The sequence below is a fragment of the Gopherus evgoodei genome, chromosome 9 (assembly GCF_007399415.2).
Source record: "Gopherus evgoodei ecotype Sinaloan lineage chromosome 9, rGopEvg1_v1.p, whole genome shotgun sequence".
Taxonomy (NCBI): Eukaryota; Metazoa; Chordata; order Testudines; family Testudinidae; genus Gopherus; species Gopherus evgoodei.
The window spans coordinates 50239144-50257691 of NC_044330.1; the positions used below are offsets into that span (position 1 = coordinate 50239144).

An 18548-nucleotide genomic window follows, 5' to 3' on the forward strand; every position below is an offset into this window, starting at 1 on the left:
GTTGGAAGTTTTGTTAACTCTCATTTTCCTTTTTCCAATTCTAATTTGTTTGTTTCAGTAATAAAGAACTGGCAGTTCGAGGTAGTGGGGGTCCACCTGATGCCACTGGAAAGGTGGCAAACAGTATTCTGTTAGAAGTCAAAGGTATAAAACTTAAGAGTTATAGAAGTTCCCTGTGATCTCCTTCAAAAAGCATGGACCCAAGAGTATCAAACTATCACAACTCTGCATTGTTACAGAAGGGCAATTACCAGTTAGTGATGGGAAAATGTCTAGAAATTATATAAACAGCATATTTATATTTTAAAATGATCTTGACCCTTATGGGTTAACTGAATGCAGTAACTTTGTGTTTCAGGCTTTCATGCTGCTCTGTGATCTCTTGATGATTTTTAGCCACCAGCTGATGACTGGAGGTAGAGAAGGTCTTCAACCTTTGGTGTTCAATCCAGACTCTGGGCTCCAGTCTGAACTCCTTAGCTTTGTGATGGATCATGTCTTCATTGACCAAGATGACGAGAACCAGAGCATGGGTATGTTTAGCCACCACGTTTTGTACTTGTCCTCTCTCACCTGACACACAAGACTGTCAGGAAAAAATACAAATCTGTGCACCGAAATGTATCAAATGAAGTTCTTGGTTTTGCCTCTTGCTCTCTTTGGAGATAAATGTTGGTACACGATCAATAGCCCTGCACACCTTTACAACAGATAATGATGTTATAAAGTGAAATTTCATAGAGCATTTTCATTCAGAGGATGGGAGAGAGTGTAAATGGCCATGGCATACATCTGTAATAGCATTCTTCCTTCATTGTTGTAATTTTTTTTAACGCATCTGTTCAAGACCAAATACTTTTCTGGAAGATGCACTTTAGTCAAACATAAGTTATTAGGCTCAATCGAGGGTGAAATTTTATGGCTTTGATTTAAAGAAGGTCAGATTAGATGGTCCTTTCTTGGCTATAAACTCAATAAGTCTGTGAAAAAGTGGTCCCTTCCCTAAATAGTTCACAGTCTGAGTACAGGGTGAGAGATAACAGGTGGTGCAAGAAGCAGCTAGCAAGGAGAGCAGAAGGTGAGACGATTACAGTTAGTGTCATAAACAGCAGTTACAGCACATCAGATCCTCAGCATTGAATGTTTCGCAGGCATCACGACAGAGGTGTATTTTCAGAAAGGATTTTAAGATGAATCTGTCCTCCTTTCCTGTCTGTCTATGTTCCTTTCTTCCTGTGGAAGGAACAAAGCATTTCCTTTATAACTGTGAAAGAGGACAGATCAGTAGTGTTGCTTTTCAGCATCCAGATGTCATGTTCTAGTTAACAACTGTTGTTTGAACAGTGCTTTGAAGTGCTATACTATAGCTGAATATTATTTACTTGTTCTAATCCTGATACCAATTTTGCTCTTCCTAACATCTGTGCTATGTAGTATTCACTTTCAGAAAAACGTCATTAAAATGTAGCTAATACTTCTGCCTCACAACCATGCCTTCTGCTCTCTGTATTTCTTTTCAGATATGAAGATACCTGATCTGTGTATGAAACATAAGGAGAGAGTGATCTCCTACCATAGTAAAGGAGCAGATTGTTGTGCAAAAATATCAGGAGACAGATCCTGAATTTGACAATCCTACATTTGCTGATGAAAATGTGAGGGTGACTTCTGCATCCTCTCCATCTGAAAATTCTGTTGCTTTTCATGAGTTAATGGAATGAATGGCAACTACTCGCGAATTACTAACCACCTCAATAGCGGAGAATTCATGCCCAGTCTTTGACATCCTTGGTCTTTGCCCTTCTGATAGAGTTTCACTGCTTGTGTTAGATGGTTTTCTACAACTTGCAAAATTTAATCTGGTCAAGTACAGATTCTGTTCAGGTGATGTCTAAAAAGGCAGACAAATTATTCCACATGCTCCAAGACAATTTCTCATATTTCCCCACACATCTAGCCATGAAGTCTTTGGTTGTAGAGGTGGCTGTACAAAGATCTAAAAATGGACAGGTGCATACTATTCCTTCAAATGTCTGGATTTACTGGGGTGAAAAGTCTCTCTTCCTCTCTTTTAGGTTTAAGGGTGGTGAATTACCAAGATATAGTGACACTCTACCAATATAATCTTAGGGGGAAAATGTCAGTGTTCACCAAATCTCCCCAAGATAAACAGAGAAAACTCACATATGCCATCATTATGGAGGGACATTATGTTGTGAAACGTGCCCTGAGAGCATTGTTTGATTCTTCAGGTTCTGCAGTTAGAATTGTAACTTCCGCAGTTTCCATTGGAAGGTATGTTTGGCTTAGATCTTCAGGCTTTCTCTGAAACGAACTCCAGTGTTGATGATCTCCCCTTTAGGGAAAAGGATTGTTCAGTTCTAGAACAGAAGAGTTTCTGGAAAAATGAAAGAGCAGGTACAGCACTAGACTCTTGGGCATTTATTAGCAGTCCAGGGAGAGTCCTAGAATATCAGTTTTCAGGTACCAACAACCCAGAATTCATCATCTTCCTCTTCCTCATACATTACCTAAAGGAGACAATATTATCATCAACAATATCATCATCAACAGTCTTCTCAGCAAAAGAAATGGAGCTTTAAACCACAAACCAAACCACAAACAGGAGGCGAACCAATTATCTTCACAATCTACTGTGCCAGGCCTTAGGTCCCAAGTTTGACATAATGCCTGAGAGTTGTGATCCAATTTTAATCTAGTCTCATTCCTTTTGGAGACCATCTGCATCTAATTTCTAAACATCTATTACCACAGACAAGTAATTTTAGAAATTATTCACAAGTATCCAATAGAATTCAAAATTATTACTCCTCTCAATCGCCTCCTCCAATTCTTATCCAGGGATCCCTTTCAGAAGACCCTGTTGAGATCAGAGGTTCTGCCCTTCTTGCTCTTCTCAAGTACTCCAGCTGAGGCCTCACCAGTGCCAACGAATGTGGGACAGTTACCTCCCGTGACTTCACACTGCTGTTAATACACCCCAGAATGATGCTAGTCTTTTTTGCAACTACATCACATTGTTGACTCGTATTCAATTTGTGATCCACTAGAAACTCCAGATCCTATTCAGCAGTACTTCCACATAGCCAGTTATTCTCCATTTTGTAATTGTGCATTTAATTTTTTCTTCCAATACGTAGTACTTTGCACTTGTCTTTATTGAATTTCATTTTGTTGAATTCAGACCAATTCTCCAATTTGTCAAGGTTGTTTTGAATTCTAATCCTGGCCTCCAAAGTGCTTACAACCCCTCCCAGCATGTTGCCATCTGAAATTATGTAAGGATATTCTCCATTCCATTATCCAAGTCATTAATGAAAATATTGAATAGTACTGGATTCAGGACTAACTCCCGCAGGCCCCACTAGATACATCTTCCCAGTTTCACAATGAATTATTGATAACTACTTTTTAAATATGGTCCTTCAGCCAGTCATGCACCTACCTTATAATCATTTCATCTAGACCACATTTCCCTAGTTTGCTTATGAGTATGTCATGTGGGACTGAGTCAAAAGCCTTACTAAAATCAAGATATCTCACATCTAATCCTTTGTTAAGGTCACCATTTTTTATACTTACCTGTGGACTTTTCTCACCTACCCCTTTTGAACCTAGGTTAAACACCTCCTTGCTAGGTTGGCAAGCTTAGGCAGCAGTACTGCCTCTGCAAAGCAACTCTGACCCTTCAAGCCTTCTCTTCTTCAGGGCACAACTGCAACTTGAGCTGGAGGCAGAGGGAATTAGGGGAACATTGATGGGGTCCTATTCATACCTTTGGCCCAGAGCAACCGGGGCTTGAGGGACATGCACATGACCGTGCCCATCACTACTGTTTGAAAAGATTCTGTGCCTAAGTAGCTGTTCAGTAGAGGCAATATAGTTAGAGAACAGGTGTTACAAAAGGTAAATGCTCCCCTTTTATATACCAATTGTGTTTTTTAATCTGGTAGAATTAACTCTACAGTGAAGTGATCACTGTTCTCAATATTTGCATCTAATGTACTTTTTTACCAAATTGGTGGAAGCTCATTTATTATGTTGTGGCCTGTTATTTTCACGTTTGATTATTATATCTTGTTGTTTTCATTCACAGAGGGTGTGCTTATGTTGCATTTTATGTTAATGTTTCTCACAATCAGGTGACATTTATCTTCTATTATTAGTTGCTATTTTGGGGTGCCAGGAATGTCAAATCAAAGCATGTCCTAGAGGTTTTCTTGCAAAAATAATTCTGCAATATGATTGTTATTTTTTATTGTTCATATGTGAAATGCATAGGTTCAATGCAACCAGATTAAAGAAGCATCTGCAAATTGTTCTCTTGCCAAGATTGTTAACAAAAAAACAGCTTGAGTTTCACTCTTTTTGGTTTTAGTTTCTCCTGAAAGTACGCAAGATATATTTTTGGCGAGTTTAATTTTACAAAAACTGTTGATTTTATTAAACAAAAATAATAGGGTTTTGTGTTCCCTTAGAAAACAGCAGATGTTAATAAATATTTTTTTTACTGTATTTAGAGGGAGATGAAGAAGATGAAGCTAACAAAATAGAGGCTTTACATAAAAGAAGGAACCTTCTGGCAGCCTTTAGCAAACTTATTATCTATGATATTGTAGACATGCATGCAGCAGCAGATATCTTCAAACACTATATGAAGGTATGATTCTATATTTTTATCTTCTCCTCCTCCTAAATGAGCACAGAAATTGTAGCTGGAAAAGTCTTAAAATATTAGGCCATTCTGTTCCTCTCTCTGCCAGTGCTGTTTTCTTTCCTGTTGCGTATTCTTGAGTGCTGTCTCCTGTCTGATTTTAATTGATTACTGAGATGCAAAAAGCTCTGTGATCAGGTTGCAGCAAATATATTTTTGAAATCATAGAGCCAGGTGGTTAACTTCCGCTTGTTTTACTGTGTAATTTTCCCTAAGGTTTAAAGGGCCCTAAGTGCTTCCTAATATTATATATTGTATGGACTTTTATGAAAGCCTGACTGTTATGGGAGCAGGAGTAATAAATTTAAAAAAAACAAAACCTTAAAACTAGAGAGATTAAATATGCAAATGAAGCAGTGCATATTTATGAAATAGGCCAGTTGAATCATTTCACTTCCTTCATTTGTTATGATTTTGGGGTTTTATTTACAGCTTCCTTCACTTCCCCTGTAGATCAGATTGATATTTTTAACTAATTTGGCATTCCGACTTTGTGGGCATCTAGTAAAGTGTTCTAAAACAATTCACAATTGTGATTCACATTTTTCTTATTAAATTCTTCCTCCCAACGGATTTGGCTCATGATTGTTTTCATATATATATATGTGTATATATAAAAATAAAAAACTTATCTGGACTCTGTTCTGTTTCCACACTAAAAATATCATCAGGTCATGATACTTAAGATACCCAAGCTACCATTAATTTTCAGTTCTGTGATTAGTTCCTTTTTATCTATCAAGACTAAATCTAATATAGAATTCCCCCATGTTGGTTGAAATACCTTTTAAAATAGGAAATAGGCATCTATCACATGTAGAAATTCCAAGGAAGTTTTAATACGAGCAGCATGAGATCTTCAGAGTGTGTTAATCAGATTGAAGTCTCCCATAATGATGCAGCTTTTTTCTCTACGCATTATAGATAGGTGCATAAGGAGCCAGTTATCCTGTTCCCTAGAGTGATTTGGTGTTCAACACTGATGCCCCATCTTGTGCTTTATGTTAGAGCATCGATCGATAAGTGTGCAAGATAGGTTTCAGAGTAGCAGCCAGCTAGTCTGTATCCGCAAAAAGAACAGGAGTACTTGTGGCACCTTAGAGACTAACAAATTTATTTCAGCATGAGCTTTCGTGAGCTACAGCTCACTTCTTCGGACGCATTCGAAGAAGTGAGCTGTAGCTCACGAAAGCTCATGCTGAAATAAATTTGTTAGTCTCTAAGGTGCCACAAGTACTCCTGTTCTTTATGCAAGATAATTTTCTTCTGAATTATCAGTGACTTGGAAACAGGAAATGCCATTTTTAACAGAGTGCTACTTCCCCCTCCCCTTTTGCTCACTCAATCCTTCCTAAATAAAACATAACCAGTGATTTTAACATTCCAATCATGCAAGTCTTCCTATCAGATTTCTGTAATACTGACCAGGTTGAATTTACGCTAATAAATGAGCAATTCCAGTTCCTCTTGTTTGTTATCTGGGCTCCTAGACAATTAAAGAATTACCCTCCCCTTTTGTTATTAGTTTACCGCACGGGTGACTACTTTAGCCAGCCTGTCCCTGAGGAGACTCAGTCCCCTTCTACTGATGTAAAGGCCATCCAAAAGATTTCACCCCACAGAATACCAAAACTCTCCACCACTTACCTGCTCAGTGGTTCTCTTCCAGAACCTTTTGCCTTCTATCTTTCTTCAGTCATGGGACAGGAGGGATCTCAAAGAAGATTACTTGGACATTATTCTTCTTCAGCACATGTCCAAAGTCCCTGAAGTCATCAACTATCTGTGAGATATCCCACAAGGCAGTGTTATTAGTGCTGATAAGAACCATCACCAGTGGATCCTCACTTGTGAACTTCAGAAGTCTGTTTAATCGCAGAGTGACATCTCATGTCTTGGCTATGAGAAGACAGCACACTGTCCTGCTGTCTGCTTGTCCTTTGCCGAATATTCTTTCGATTCTTCAGTAGTGAATCCCCAGCAAAGATTGTCTGTCTTCCACGGACAGCTGGAGAACTCTGTTGTGTGCAACTTTGCTTTTCTTACAGGTTGGGCCAACCTACCATCTATAAGTGTACCCAAATGTTATGCTTTGTACCAAATGGCTCTGGAGAGGTAACTTCCCCACGGTTTTCATATTGAGGACCTAGTATCAATTGGAATCTTCTTGCTGTGTGGAATTCCTCCTGGTCCTCTTATCTCTGTTGGCCACAATATACCTATCCTCATCTGTCTCCAGCTTTGAAGAATGCTGCCCTAACATCTTGCCTCGGGTTACGAACTGCGAGAGGTCCTATCTGATTTCCTCTTTTTCTAACTCTTTAGTGACCAGCTCCCTTCTTCCTTGAACGTAGGGTACTGATGTCTCCCAAACCTGGCTGTCTAGGAACTCCTCAGCATCTCTAATTCTCTACTTGCCTCTTCAATCCAAGAATCTTTTCCTCCAGCACAGCCACCAGCTTGCACTTTTTGCACATGAAGTCCTTTCTGGCTTCAGGCAGGAAAGAAAGCATGGCACATTCATTATAGGTGACCACCACTTTTCCATTGCTGACCATCTTGAAGCTGTGTGTAGACCTAATTCTGGAAGGAAAACCTCTCACATTCCCTGTCTATACTCCCTCTGAAACTTTTCTGTTAGCTGCCTGTGTTCATGGCATTTGAGTTTGCCTAACAAGTGACTTTTTCTATCAATAGCATAAATCCCATTTCAGATGCTCCTAAGTCATTTTAGGAACCTGAATCCTACTGAAAGACACTTCGGCACTTTTGAGAATTTTATGCTTTAGAGTCTAACTTGAGGCCCTATTTTTGAAAAAAATTGACCTATGTCTGTGTCAGGCTATCTGGGATGGCTCACAAATGTGAGTATGAACCTCAGGGCAGACTATTACTAATCAGGTCACAAACCCCAAACTGGTTGCGAGTTCTGTGCTTAGATTTCTTCAAGTATCAAGTGTGAACTTCTCAAGCACTATACCTATGGCCCTACCAAATTACCAAATCCATGGTCCATTTTGGCCAATTTCAGGGTCATAGGATGTTAAAAATCATAAATTTAATGATTTCAGATATTTAAATCTGATATTTCACACTGTTGTAACTGTAGGAGTCCTGACCCAACTCTGAAGGCATCAGCGCAGAAGGAAGAGTGGCATAGTATGGTATCGCAGCGCTGCTGCTGGTAGGGCGCCGCCTTGAGTGCTGGGCACCTGGTCAGCTGCCACCACTCTCTGGCCACCCAGCCCTGCAGGCAGCGCAGAAGTAAGGGTGGCAATACCGTGATCTCCTACAATAACCATGCCACACACACACCACTGATCCATTTTTGGATTGGGACCCTCAGTTTGAGAAATGCTGGTCTCCCCCTGTGAAATCTGTATAGTATAGGGTAAAAGTACACAAAAGACCAGATTTCATGGTCCATGACACATTTTTCACGGCAGGGATTTTTATTCCCTTCTCTCGGAGTTCAAGTTGTGATGGGACATGTCTACCTGCACATCTCTCTTCAGGGGCATAGGGCAGGGGGAGCAATCAACAAAGTCTTTTGGCCACTGATGTTCCACCATGGTGTCTATAGGCCTTCTTTTATTGGGCAGGAAATGACACCTTTTGTGGTAAACTGGTATATCACACTTGGTCATGTTTCTCTCCTGACTCTGGAGGTTTCCAGTTTCAGAGCAAACACTTTTATATTTACAAAACAGACACTTAAATATTACCTTATAACATGAGATACAGATATTAAAAGCGAGATTAATGCATTCAGCAACTCGCAAACATTTCATATAGCCGAAACGCTAATTGCATTTCTATAAATCGTATACTTATTTTAACAATACTAACACAGAGATGAGCCATACTAGTTTCCAGCTAAGCATTTGTCAGTGTTCAGTGAGACCTAAGGGCATTAGCATGAGCTGGCACCTGGTCTGGCAGAGTCGTAGTCTGGCCTTAGAGTGGGTGAATCAGGAGCCTTTTCTCGCTCTTGCCCATTTATGTTTTTCATCAGATGTGATGTACTTCAGAAATGTCTTCCTCTGGGTTCTCTTTCCCTTTCTTATTAGCTAGGAATGTATATTCCTAGGTTTTGTCCTAATTCCCAGAATCTTATGCAGACACCTGTGTCACGGAGTCTCCAGGCGATGCTCTGGAACTGCTCTCCACAAAGCCAGTCAGAACTTTGAGGAGCCACCTTTCCCTTGGAGCAGACTGATTTCAGGGCAAGAAGCTCACATGGCTTCACCTCCTGGGTCTCTCCTTGGAGCATTCAGCATCCTCTGCCCCTCCGTGCACTTCCCACAGCGAGTCCGCCCCGGTGGGATCCCGGGGAAGCCACAGGGTCCTGCACCCCCACTTTGCAGTCACACGTGACTCTCAGCCAGCCAGTAAAACAGAGGTTTATTAAGATGACAGGAACACAGTCCAAAACAGGTCTTGCTAGTACAGACAACAAGACCCCCTTTAGTTAGGTCCATCTGGGGCCCCTAGGGAGGCCACAGCCCCGTCGGGAGGCCCAAACACTCCCCTCTATTTTTCAGCCTGCTTCCAGAAAACTCCCAAACCCCCTCCAGCCCCTCCTCTCTGGGCTTTGTCCCTTTCCCAGGCCAGGAGGTCACCTGATCTTTGTTCTGTCACACCTTTAGCATCCTGCTGAAAGGGGGGAAGGGCCTGGCCATTAGCGGCCATGGAGACTTCGTCACAACTGGCATTCCATATATGTAGATAGACCCCTAAAATTCTATCCAAGAAAGATTGAGACAGCGAAAATTTCAACAGCTGTTCTTATGGTGTCGGAGCCCTAAGAAAATTTATCAGCAGTGGCTTGGTTCAGTTTAAATATAAAACAAGTTTATTAATAAAAGAAAATGAGGATTTTCATTGAATTCAAGTCTAAAAGGATATAATTAGAAATGGCTGAAAGCAAACAAAAGTGGAAAAATGCTTTCTAATGGCTAAGGCCATGTCTACATCTAAAATTTTGCAGCGCTGGTAGTTACAGCTGTATTAGTACAGCTGTATAGGGCCAGCGCTGCAGAGTGGCCACACTTACAGCAACCAGCGCTGCAAGTGGTGTTAGATGTGGCCACACTGCAGCGCTGTTGGGCGGCTTCAAGGGGGGGTTCGGGGAACGGGAGAGCAAACCGGGAAAGGAGACCAGCTTCGCCGCGGTTTGCTCTCGCGTTCCCCGAACCCCTCTGCAAACCGCAGGGAAGGAGACCTGCTTGCTCGGGGTTCGGGGAACGAGAGAGCAAACCGGGAAAGGAGACCAGCTTCGCCGCGGTTTGCTCTCACGTTCCCGAACCCCCTGCAAACCGCAGGGAAGGAGACCTGCTTGCTCGGGGTTCCGGGAACGAGAGAGCAAACCGGGAAAGGAGACCCGCTTCGCCGCGGTTTGCTCTCGCGTTCCCGGAGCCACCCAGCAAACCGCAGGGAAGGAGACCTGCTTGCTCGGGGTTCCGGGAACGCGAGAGCAAGCTGGGGAAGGAGACCAGCTTGATTACCAGAGGCTTCCTCCTTCCACGGAGGTCAAGAAAAGCGCTGGTAAGTGTTTACATTGGATTACCAGCGCTGGATCACCAGCGCTGGATCCTCTACACCCGAGACAAAACGGGAGTACGGCCAGCGCTGCAAACAGGGAGTTGCAGCGCTGGTGATGCCCTGCAGATGTGTACACCTTCAAAGTTGCAGCGCTGTAACTCCCTCACCAGCGCTGCAACTTTCTGATGTAGACAAGCCCTAAGACTAAATACACCAAGCTACACCCTCTGTTCAAGATAGTTTCCTTACCAATCTGCCTTCCAGCAAGATGGCTGTCAACCCTTCTGGTCAGGATCTTCAAAGTGCTTGATTCCTTTGTCTTTGTAGGTGAAAGATAACTTTGTACCTCTCTTTTATAGTACAGTGAACATTTGAAATGGATTCTTCTGAAGGTTACCGCTCCACCCCCACCCCCACCCCAAAGTAAAGTTAATTCAAGCTGTGGCACGTTTCTTCCCCTGCTGCTGTTTGCTAAAATGTAAATTGATCTGTTTCCTGCAATCTCCTGCCCCTGGCATGATGCTGAGTGGTTCTCTCCTCCTCTGGTTGCCTTGATGGGTCTGTTTACCTTTTATACAAATTGCATTCCCACTGTTTCTTAATGTACCCTGGAAATATCTTCAAGGTGGCAGAACTACATTCCTTTATCTATGATGAGGCAACTTCACCACAGCCTGTCAAATACACTTTAAGAACGTAATTCCCAATACGTTTGTAATTTTGAATTTCTCCTCCATGCATACACCAGGCAATAACATTAATGATCAGTATGTTGTCACTTTCTATTGATATCTTAACCTGTATCTAAAAAGATGTCATGTATGACATTAGTGAGTGGGTACAGTGAACTGGTCAGTCCCTTTGAAACTCACTACCACTTACCAGTGAGCCCTCTGGCTTCTTGCATTGGGATGCTGTTAGGGTCACACCTGTCTGATACTGTACCCAAATGATAAAATTCATTTTCTGTGGAGATTTGCACAGTGGCCACATGGGGCTTTGCATATCTTCTCAAAGCACTAAAGATATAGTTTGTTGCCTCCTTGGATGCAGTTTTTGGCAAGTATGTCCTAAAAGAGATTGTTCATATAAATAGTACTTTAAGAGATGCTATAACACAAGCTAGGGGAGTGATTCCCCTGCTCATGTACGCATACTTGTAACTAGCTCTCATCAAGCTGGCATGAGTATAAATAACAGTGTAGAAATGGTAGCGCTGGTAGTGGCAGTGGAGGCATGGCTGAGCCACGCCAAGTGCAAACTCAGCTGGGTATGAGGTCATATGACTAAGTCTAGTGACTTCTAGATCATTCAGTAGTGCCTGCAGTTTCCAGCTACTGGATCTTCCATTCTCCTACTCTGTGGACATGTGGCGTGGTGATTGTTTCATAGGCCTGGCATGACCTGTATTGATCTCATGCTTGTCTGATCTACATAATAGAATATATAGAACATAGAATATTCTGTGGACAAAATATTCTAATCTGACACTAATTGCCAGTAAGTTACCTTTTGACTTTGTGTTAATTGGGCTCTTGCACAGTGACAAATCTCTAATACACCTGTCACAATCCTAGGCTCTCTGCTCTTGAATGGAATCCCACCTTCCCATATCAGACCCTAATTAGATCAAACCAACATGGAACATCTTACTTTGTTATCACAACTAGATAATCTCTCTGCAGGTCGAGTAGCTGTAAGAAACCATCAGAGAAATGCCACATCCAGGACTATAGGGGCTATTAGTCACTTGGAACCCAAACTGAACCAAGTCTTAATAAATAATTTCGAAAAGTTTTATCAGAAGACTGGCATTTCTACAGAAAAAGCCAGACTTCATCATCCAATATAGTTCAAGAAAGAGGGTACAGGACTCCATCCACGTAATAAACTAAATTCTATGTTAATTATTACTCATTAAGAGCAAATAACCAAAAAGATAGATCAGAATGGAGTACAGTTACATAGTTCATACATCACACTACAAAACCAATCCAGAAGCAGATTCTGGGGGATTTCACCTTTCATTCAGTTACAGGCACTCATTTGTCATTTACAGAAAGAAAAAGAAATTTAGGCAAAAGTTTCTTAACTTAATTTTTAATATATTACTTGAGTAATGCATTATTTAGCAATTACTATGGAAGTCACATTTTATAGTATAAGAGTTAAAGCATAAAAATGTCTCTCTTCTCCTGCAAATGGGGTTTTTAGGTTAAAATTTTAGAATCTTTTGACTACATTGATGTCAGTAGGAGTTTTGCTATTGACTGCTGTGGGGGATTTCACCTTAAATGTCTTAAAATATTCTTAGGAGGTTAAGCTGTAAAACCTTAGATATTATTCCAGTGAGGTTTTTATAGCTGAGGTTTGAGTAATGACTCAATTTAGTTGTGGTCAGACTGCAGATGTAGGAAGGGCTGCTCCCTTACGTGTGGCTCAGTTTGGTGGTTCTCCCACATAACTAGTCTCAAGTACTAGATGCATGGCTTTCTTCCTCTTGGATTCCATCCTTGGACTCTACATGAACTGATGGATGTGAAAGGTGCAGAGATGCCTTTCTCGGGAGTGTGGGGGGAGTTCTGCCTCTTGGTAGAATGGTGAATTGTCAGTCCTCAGCTCATACTGAAAAGTTCTAGGAAGAATTTTTTAACTTCCAGCCTCATTTTCACCCTGTGTTCTTTTATAGTTGCATACTGGCTAGTCTTACTTCCATTTTACCTGTTACTTTCACACCAACATATGCTGGGGCATCTCCAATTTCCCAGCTATAACTCTCAACAAGGCTGTACCAACTACAAGAATCACCTACCCCATTCATGCTTCAGTTGTCCACAGACCAGACCCAGTTACTTCCTCTTTTTTCCTGTGACGAAGTTGGACAGTAGGCCCAGAGATGACCCAGTGTTATTTAACACTTTGCATGAAATATTTCCAGTGCCACAGCCTCCATAGTTGGTCACTGTGGTAGTGTAGGTAAACAAGGTAGCCAATAATGGCCCTGTGATGGAGTATATAAACCTTACACTGGGATAGAAGAGGAGTTAAGAAACAGTTTTGGGGCTCAAGTGCCCCCACCGCACCGCACCTGCAAGGCTGCTCCAGCTCATGGAAGAGCTTAAAAGAGAGCCAGACAGCAAAGAAAGGGAGAGGATAACAGGGAAGGATAGCCTTATCCTGAGAACTCCTGAGTGAGGGTACAACAGGAGTCCTTGCTGCAGGAAAAGGGGGTCCACAAGTGGCAGTAGCTACCTTAGGCACCAGAATAGGGAATAGCTTGTCCTTAAGGATTAAGAAATACTTCTCTCTATCCTGTGTTGGATTGTTTGGGAGACTAGTGAAGGTGGTATAAATTCCTTGAGATAAGGTAAATAAAGACACCGTAAGCCCTGAAGTAAGTGTGTGAGGTCTTCAGGGGTTCCGAGTTGGTCCAGAAACTCCTTTTGGGGAGATGTTAGCTTTTGTTACCCAAGAAAGGCATGGACATCAAGTGTGACCTGGTCAGAGGACTGAGTTACTATCTGCCAGAAGGGAAACCAACACAAATGTCAGAGCACCCACCACAGTGGAAGCTAAAGACAGGGGACAGTTGTGACCCAGGGACCCGACCACTTTGTGATACCACTGGTAAAGCCAGCCCTGTCACAAGCTCACATTTGTATTGTGTGGCCCAGAACCATACTTTGATGCTCCTTTGCACTGGTGTTCAGTGGCTGCTGGTGACTTGCTTGCCTGTCTTCACAAATACTTGGTGATACCCTGCCTGCCCTATGTGCCCTCAGAGGTATTAGTCAGAGTCACCATCTGATGAGGTGTCCTACTTAACCTGGAAATTCCTCCCACTGCCTTTGTTCCCCTTCTACTGTTGCCTCAAATGTAAACTTCTTGTCACCACCTGAAAGCTCTAGATAACACCGCCCCCCTGGCATATCCTCCTTTGTCAGGCAGTACATTGATCCCTGTCCATTCCTCTCTAGCAGCATTCCCAGCCTTGTGCGCCTGTTGGTCAGCATCTCACAATCACCTCTGTTTCTTCTATTAGCCTGGCCACCGTGCCTGAAATGACCTTCCAGAGCTCATTTGCATAGCCCCAAGCCTGCCCATATTTAAATCTCTCTTAAAGATCCAGTTCTGCTCTGCTACTCTGAATCAAGGTGACTTTTATATCAATTGTATATGATTTGTCTATTTTTGTTCATGTTCCTGTTACCCTATTCTATTTGCCTCTTCATAGATTGTGAGCTCCTTAGAACGAAAACCATCTTTCGGAGTGTTTGGAAAGCACACAGTATGCCCAATGTAAATAAATGATAAATAGTAACAGTAATAATGGGAGAAAAGTAGCCCAACCACCCAATCTACAAGGGTTTGTTGAAGTTTGTTTATAATAGAGATATCATGCCATCCGTTAGCTCCTTATTTAAAATATAAAATAATTTCTATTATTTCTGTTGATACTTCATTCTTTGGCTACATGTGTAATCAATTTTGGGCTGCCTAATATACTCCTATTTTACTTTCTAAGAGTGAGATCTCTTAAAACCTAATTTTTAAGGAAAGAACTCTGACTATCCTGTAGTACTTTTTCTTTGAATTTGATGATCACCTTCAAACTACCTTCCAAGCAGAGTAGATAATATTTTTGATTTATATTTTTCATTCAATTTTTTAAAAAAGAACTGACAGTTAAAGCATTTGCTGACCTCGTCACTGGGTAGGTGGGTCCCAGCCGCTGATGAGTCTGAATTTACGTATCAGGTCATTGCATATTTGTCACATGGATTCAGGAGCAGGGCTTTATTGAAACTACTGCCTTCTCAAAACAGGAATTACAAGTGAACCATTTTTATTATGAAAAGCATGAAAGTTATGCTAAATAATAAATTCTGCCTTTAAAAGTTTATTTTTCCCCTTTTCTCACAGTACTACAATGACTATGGCGATATCATTAAGGAAACATTGAGTAAAACAAGGCAAATTGATAAAATCCAATGTGCGAAGACACTGATTCTCAGTTTACAGCAGGTAAGAATATTAGTTTTTATGATAGTATAATCCCTCGTTCCAAAAAATCCCTGTGCATGGCTTTGTCTAGTGCTCTGTACTCCCAATCAAAGGCCAGTCTAATGCCAAAAGGAGCTGATTTTCAGTGGCACTCACACTGCCCAGGTTCTGGCCACTGGTCCAAGCAGCTCTGCATTTTAATTTAATCTTAAATGAAGCTTCTTAAACATTTTGAAAACATTATTTACTTTACATACAACAATAGTTTAGTTATATATTATAGACGTATAGAAAGAGACCTTCTAAAAATGTTAAAACGTATTACCGGCACACAAAACCTTAAATTAGAGTCAATAAATGAAGACTCGGCACACTACTTCTGAAAGGTTGCCGACCCCTGGACTAGATCATCTGAATGGTCTCTCCTGGCCTTAAACTCTATGGAACCTAATATAGGTTCTTTTACATCCCATGTGAAGTCATGCCAGCCTCTTCTTGCTTTTAGTATTACTTATGTATTTTTCAGATTGACTATTGGATTCTCCAGCTTTTTACATTCTTGTGTTAATTTGGGGCTTCCTTTCCTTTCACCAATGATTATAAAATGTTCAGTTAAACCTCACTGAAGCCAGTGGGTGTTTTTCCATTAACTTGAATGGAAGTTGGAGGGGACTATGGATTTTCCCCCCATCCCTATATTCTTTTTGGAAATTTGATATTTCTCTCATGCTACCCTCCAAGAATCTACTTTTTAGTATGTTGAGTTCAGGAGTTTATGGCCACTGATGCCAACTTTCCTGGCTATCCTTATATTCTCAAGCAAGTCCTCCCTTGTTGGTTAAAAAGTAGGTTGAGAATGACTTCTCCTCTGGTTGGATTATCTATGATATGTTCACGAAGATGTAAATGTATTCTTGTAATGTTTTAACCTGATAATCCATGTTTAGCTGTGTGGAGATTTTCATCTTAGTTAGTTAAAGTTCTACCGATTACAGTATCCTTTGGTTTAAAACTCCTCATTGATTGGGTCCTGTGTAGTGATTTTACTTCGTTGCTTATTTGTCATATCCTTAATCATGTTTTGGGGATGTTATTTTTATTACCAAGTTGCAGATTGCTGGTTTTTTTTAAATTCTTTGACAAATATTGAATGAAATATCTAGGAAATTGTTCCTATATTGAGGTAATCTCATGTAGGATCTAAGGTAAATAGCAAATTTTTAAGGGTGCCCAACATTAGAGATGTGAAAAAAATCCAACTGCATTTCATTCATGTGCCCTTAGTCGTATTTTCCATCATTGAGATCGTGTGTATTTCTAATACTACCCTCTTGCATATGTGGAAATAATGTGCTTAAGAATCTTCTCTCATTGTAGAAGTCATTCCAGTGCTCCTGAAACCCACAAATGCCCTCTCTGGATTGTTGGCTTACCATGCAGTTTGTTTCCAGTATCCATCCTAGCCTTAGCACTTCTTTAGTCTCTTAAATTCACTACTGTGCAGGTGGTCTGTTTTGGAAAGAGGTTCTTTCTCCACCTATTTCAAAGGCAAAAGTGAGGCTGGAGCTGGCCATCTACACAGCAGTGAATTTCACTCTCTGAGATTATCATCAGTGTCATTGATCCAAGATTGGTAATAGCTGAACTACGTAAGAATGGATGTACTGAGTCAGACTAATGGTCCATTTAGCCCTGTATCCTGTCTTTCGACAGTGGCCAGTGCCAGATGCTTCAGAAGGAATGAACAGAACAGGGCAATTAGTGATCCATCCCCTGTCATCTAGTCCCAGCTTCTGACAGTCAGAGGTTTAGGAACACCCAGAGCATGGGGTTGCATCCCTGACTATCTTGGATAATAACCATTGATGAACCTATCTTCCATGAACTTATCTAATTCTTTTCTGAACCCAGTTATACTTTGACTTCATAACATCTCCTGACAATGATTTCCAGAGGTTGACTGTGTGTCAAGGGTCCTATAGAAGCCACCTAAAGATTAGTCAGCCTGGAGAGATAGTTTGTGGTAGAGTTTATATTGAGTTGTTATTATTTATGTTGTCAATAAACCAAAACCCCAGGGAAGGGAAGGGAAGAGATGAGTGACCCCTGATAAAAGTGTATTCAGACTTCGCAGCAGGGTGGAAATGCCACCTGCTTGCAGGGGGAATATTTTTTGGGGATGCCAAAGGTCAGTGGTTCTGTTCATGTTTTTTCCTGCCCTTAATAGCTGTCATATTCTCTGTCCTCCTCCATATCCCTGTCAGTCACAGTCTAAACACAGCTCTCCTGACGGTGCATCACTTCATAATCTATTTCTCACATATTTCTGAGACTTCAGCAACTTGTTAGCTCCCTCATGATTCTTCTCCACAATGCCAATCAGCCGTCATTTCACATAAGGCATTGTGGCCTAGTGAAGAGGCCAGTGGGCTGGTACTCAGGATATTTGTAAATTCTCAGGCCAGAAGGGACCACCATGATCTCCTGTATAACACAGGCCACAGAACTTCCCTTAAATACAGTTCTGTTTGACCTAGCACATATGTTTTAGAAAAACACCCAACCTTAATTTAAAATTCACCGGTGATAAAGAATCCAACACAACCCTCGGTAAGTTGTTCTAGTGAGTAACGACCCTCACTCTTAAATCTGCGTTCTGTTCCCAGCTCTGCCGCTAGTCTGTTGGATGACCTTTGGCAAGTTACTTCCCCTCTGTCTGCCTCTGTCACGTGCTTGAAGTTAATAACAATTTGAGATTGTCAAATAACAGGCTCAAATGGAACTTTTTAATCAAAGAGTAACAGTCTGAGATTAGTACAGCATTATGCAGAAAACAGGAAGAATAGGTACATCATCACCATTGGAGTAAGCTAAAAAGCCTCTGTCTCTCTCCCCTCTGTAGCTGGTGGGATTTGCACTCCCCAGTTTTACCTTTCAAGCCCTCTATCTTTTATAGTGCAGGAGACAAAGAAACTCCATTTTGGAGGGGAAATTGCTTTCCCACATTTAATTTCACTGTTTCTGACATTTTCATTTATTTATTTATTTATTTATTTATGGATTTATTTATGGATTTTTTATGGTATCTTTAGGTTACATTAAGACAAAGGGAATTCTAATCCGCTCATTTTTACTGACAGCTGACACAGCTGATTTAAAAACATCTTTCAGTGGATCCTTATTTCATCCATTACAGAAAATATCTGCAATAACAAATGCCTCTGATCAATCATAGAACATAATTAGATCATAGGCACCCCTTATG

At 41.1% G+C, this 18548-nt stretch overlaps 1 protein-coding gene across 4 annotated transcripts in view; it reads left to right on the plus strand.

Annotated features, from left to right (window-relative positions):
• The window catches only part of STAG1 (stromal antigen 1), a 348090-nt gene that overhangs the window by 291553 nt on the left and 37989 nt on the right, over positions 1-18548 (plus strand). For all 4 annotated transcript variants that reach the window (XM_030574674.1, XM_030574672.1, XM_030574676.1 and 1 more), the window contains 3 exons: positions 359-533; positions 4542-4681; positions 15203-15304. In XM_030574674.1, coding sequence (XP_030430534.1) covers positions 359-533; positions 4542-4681; positions 15203-15304 — 417 coding nt within the window. The remainder of the gene's footprint in view (positions 1-358; positions 534-4541; positions 4682-15202; positions 15305-18548) is intronic.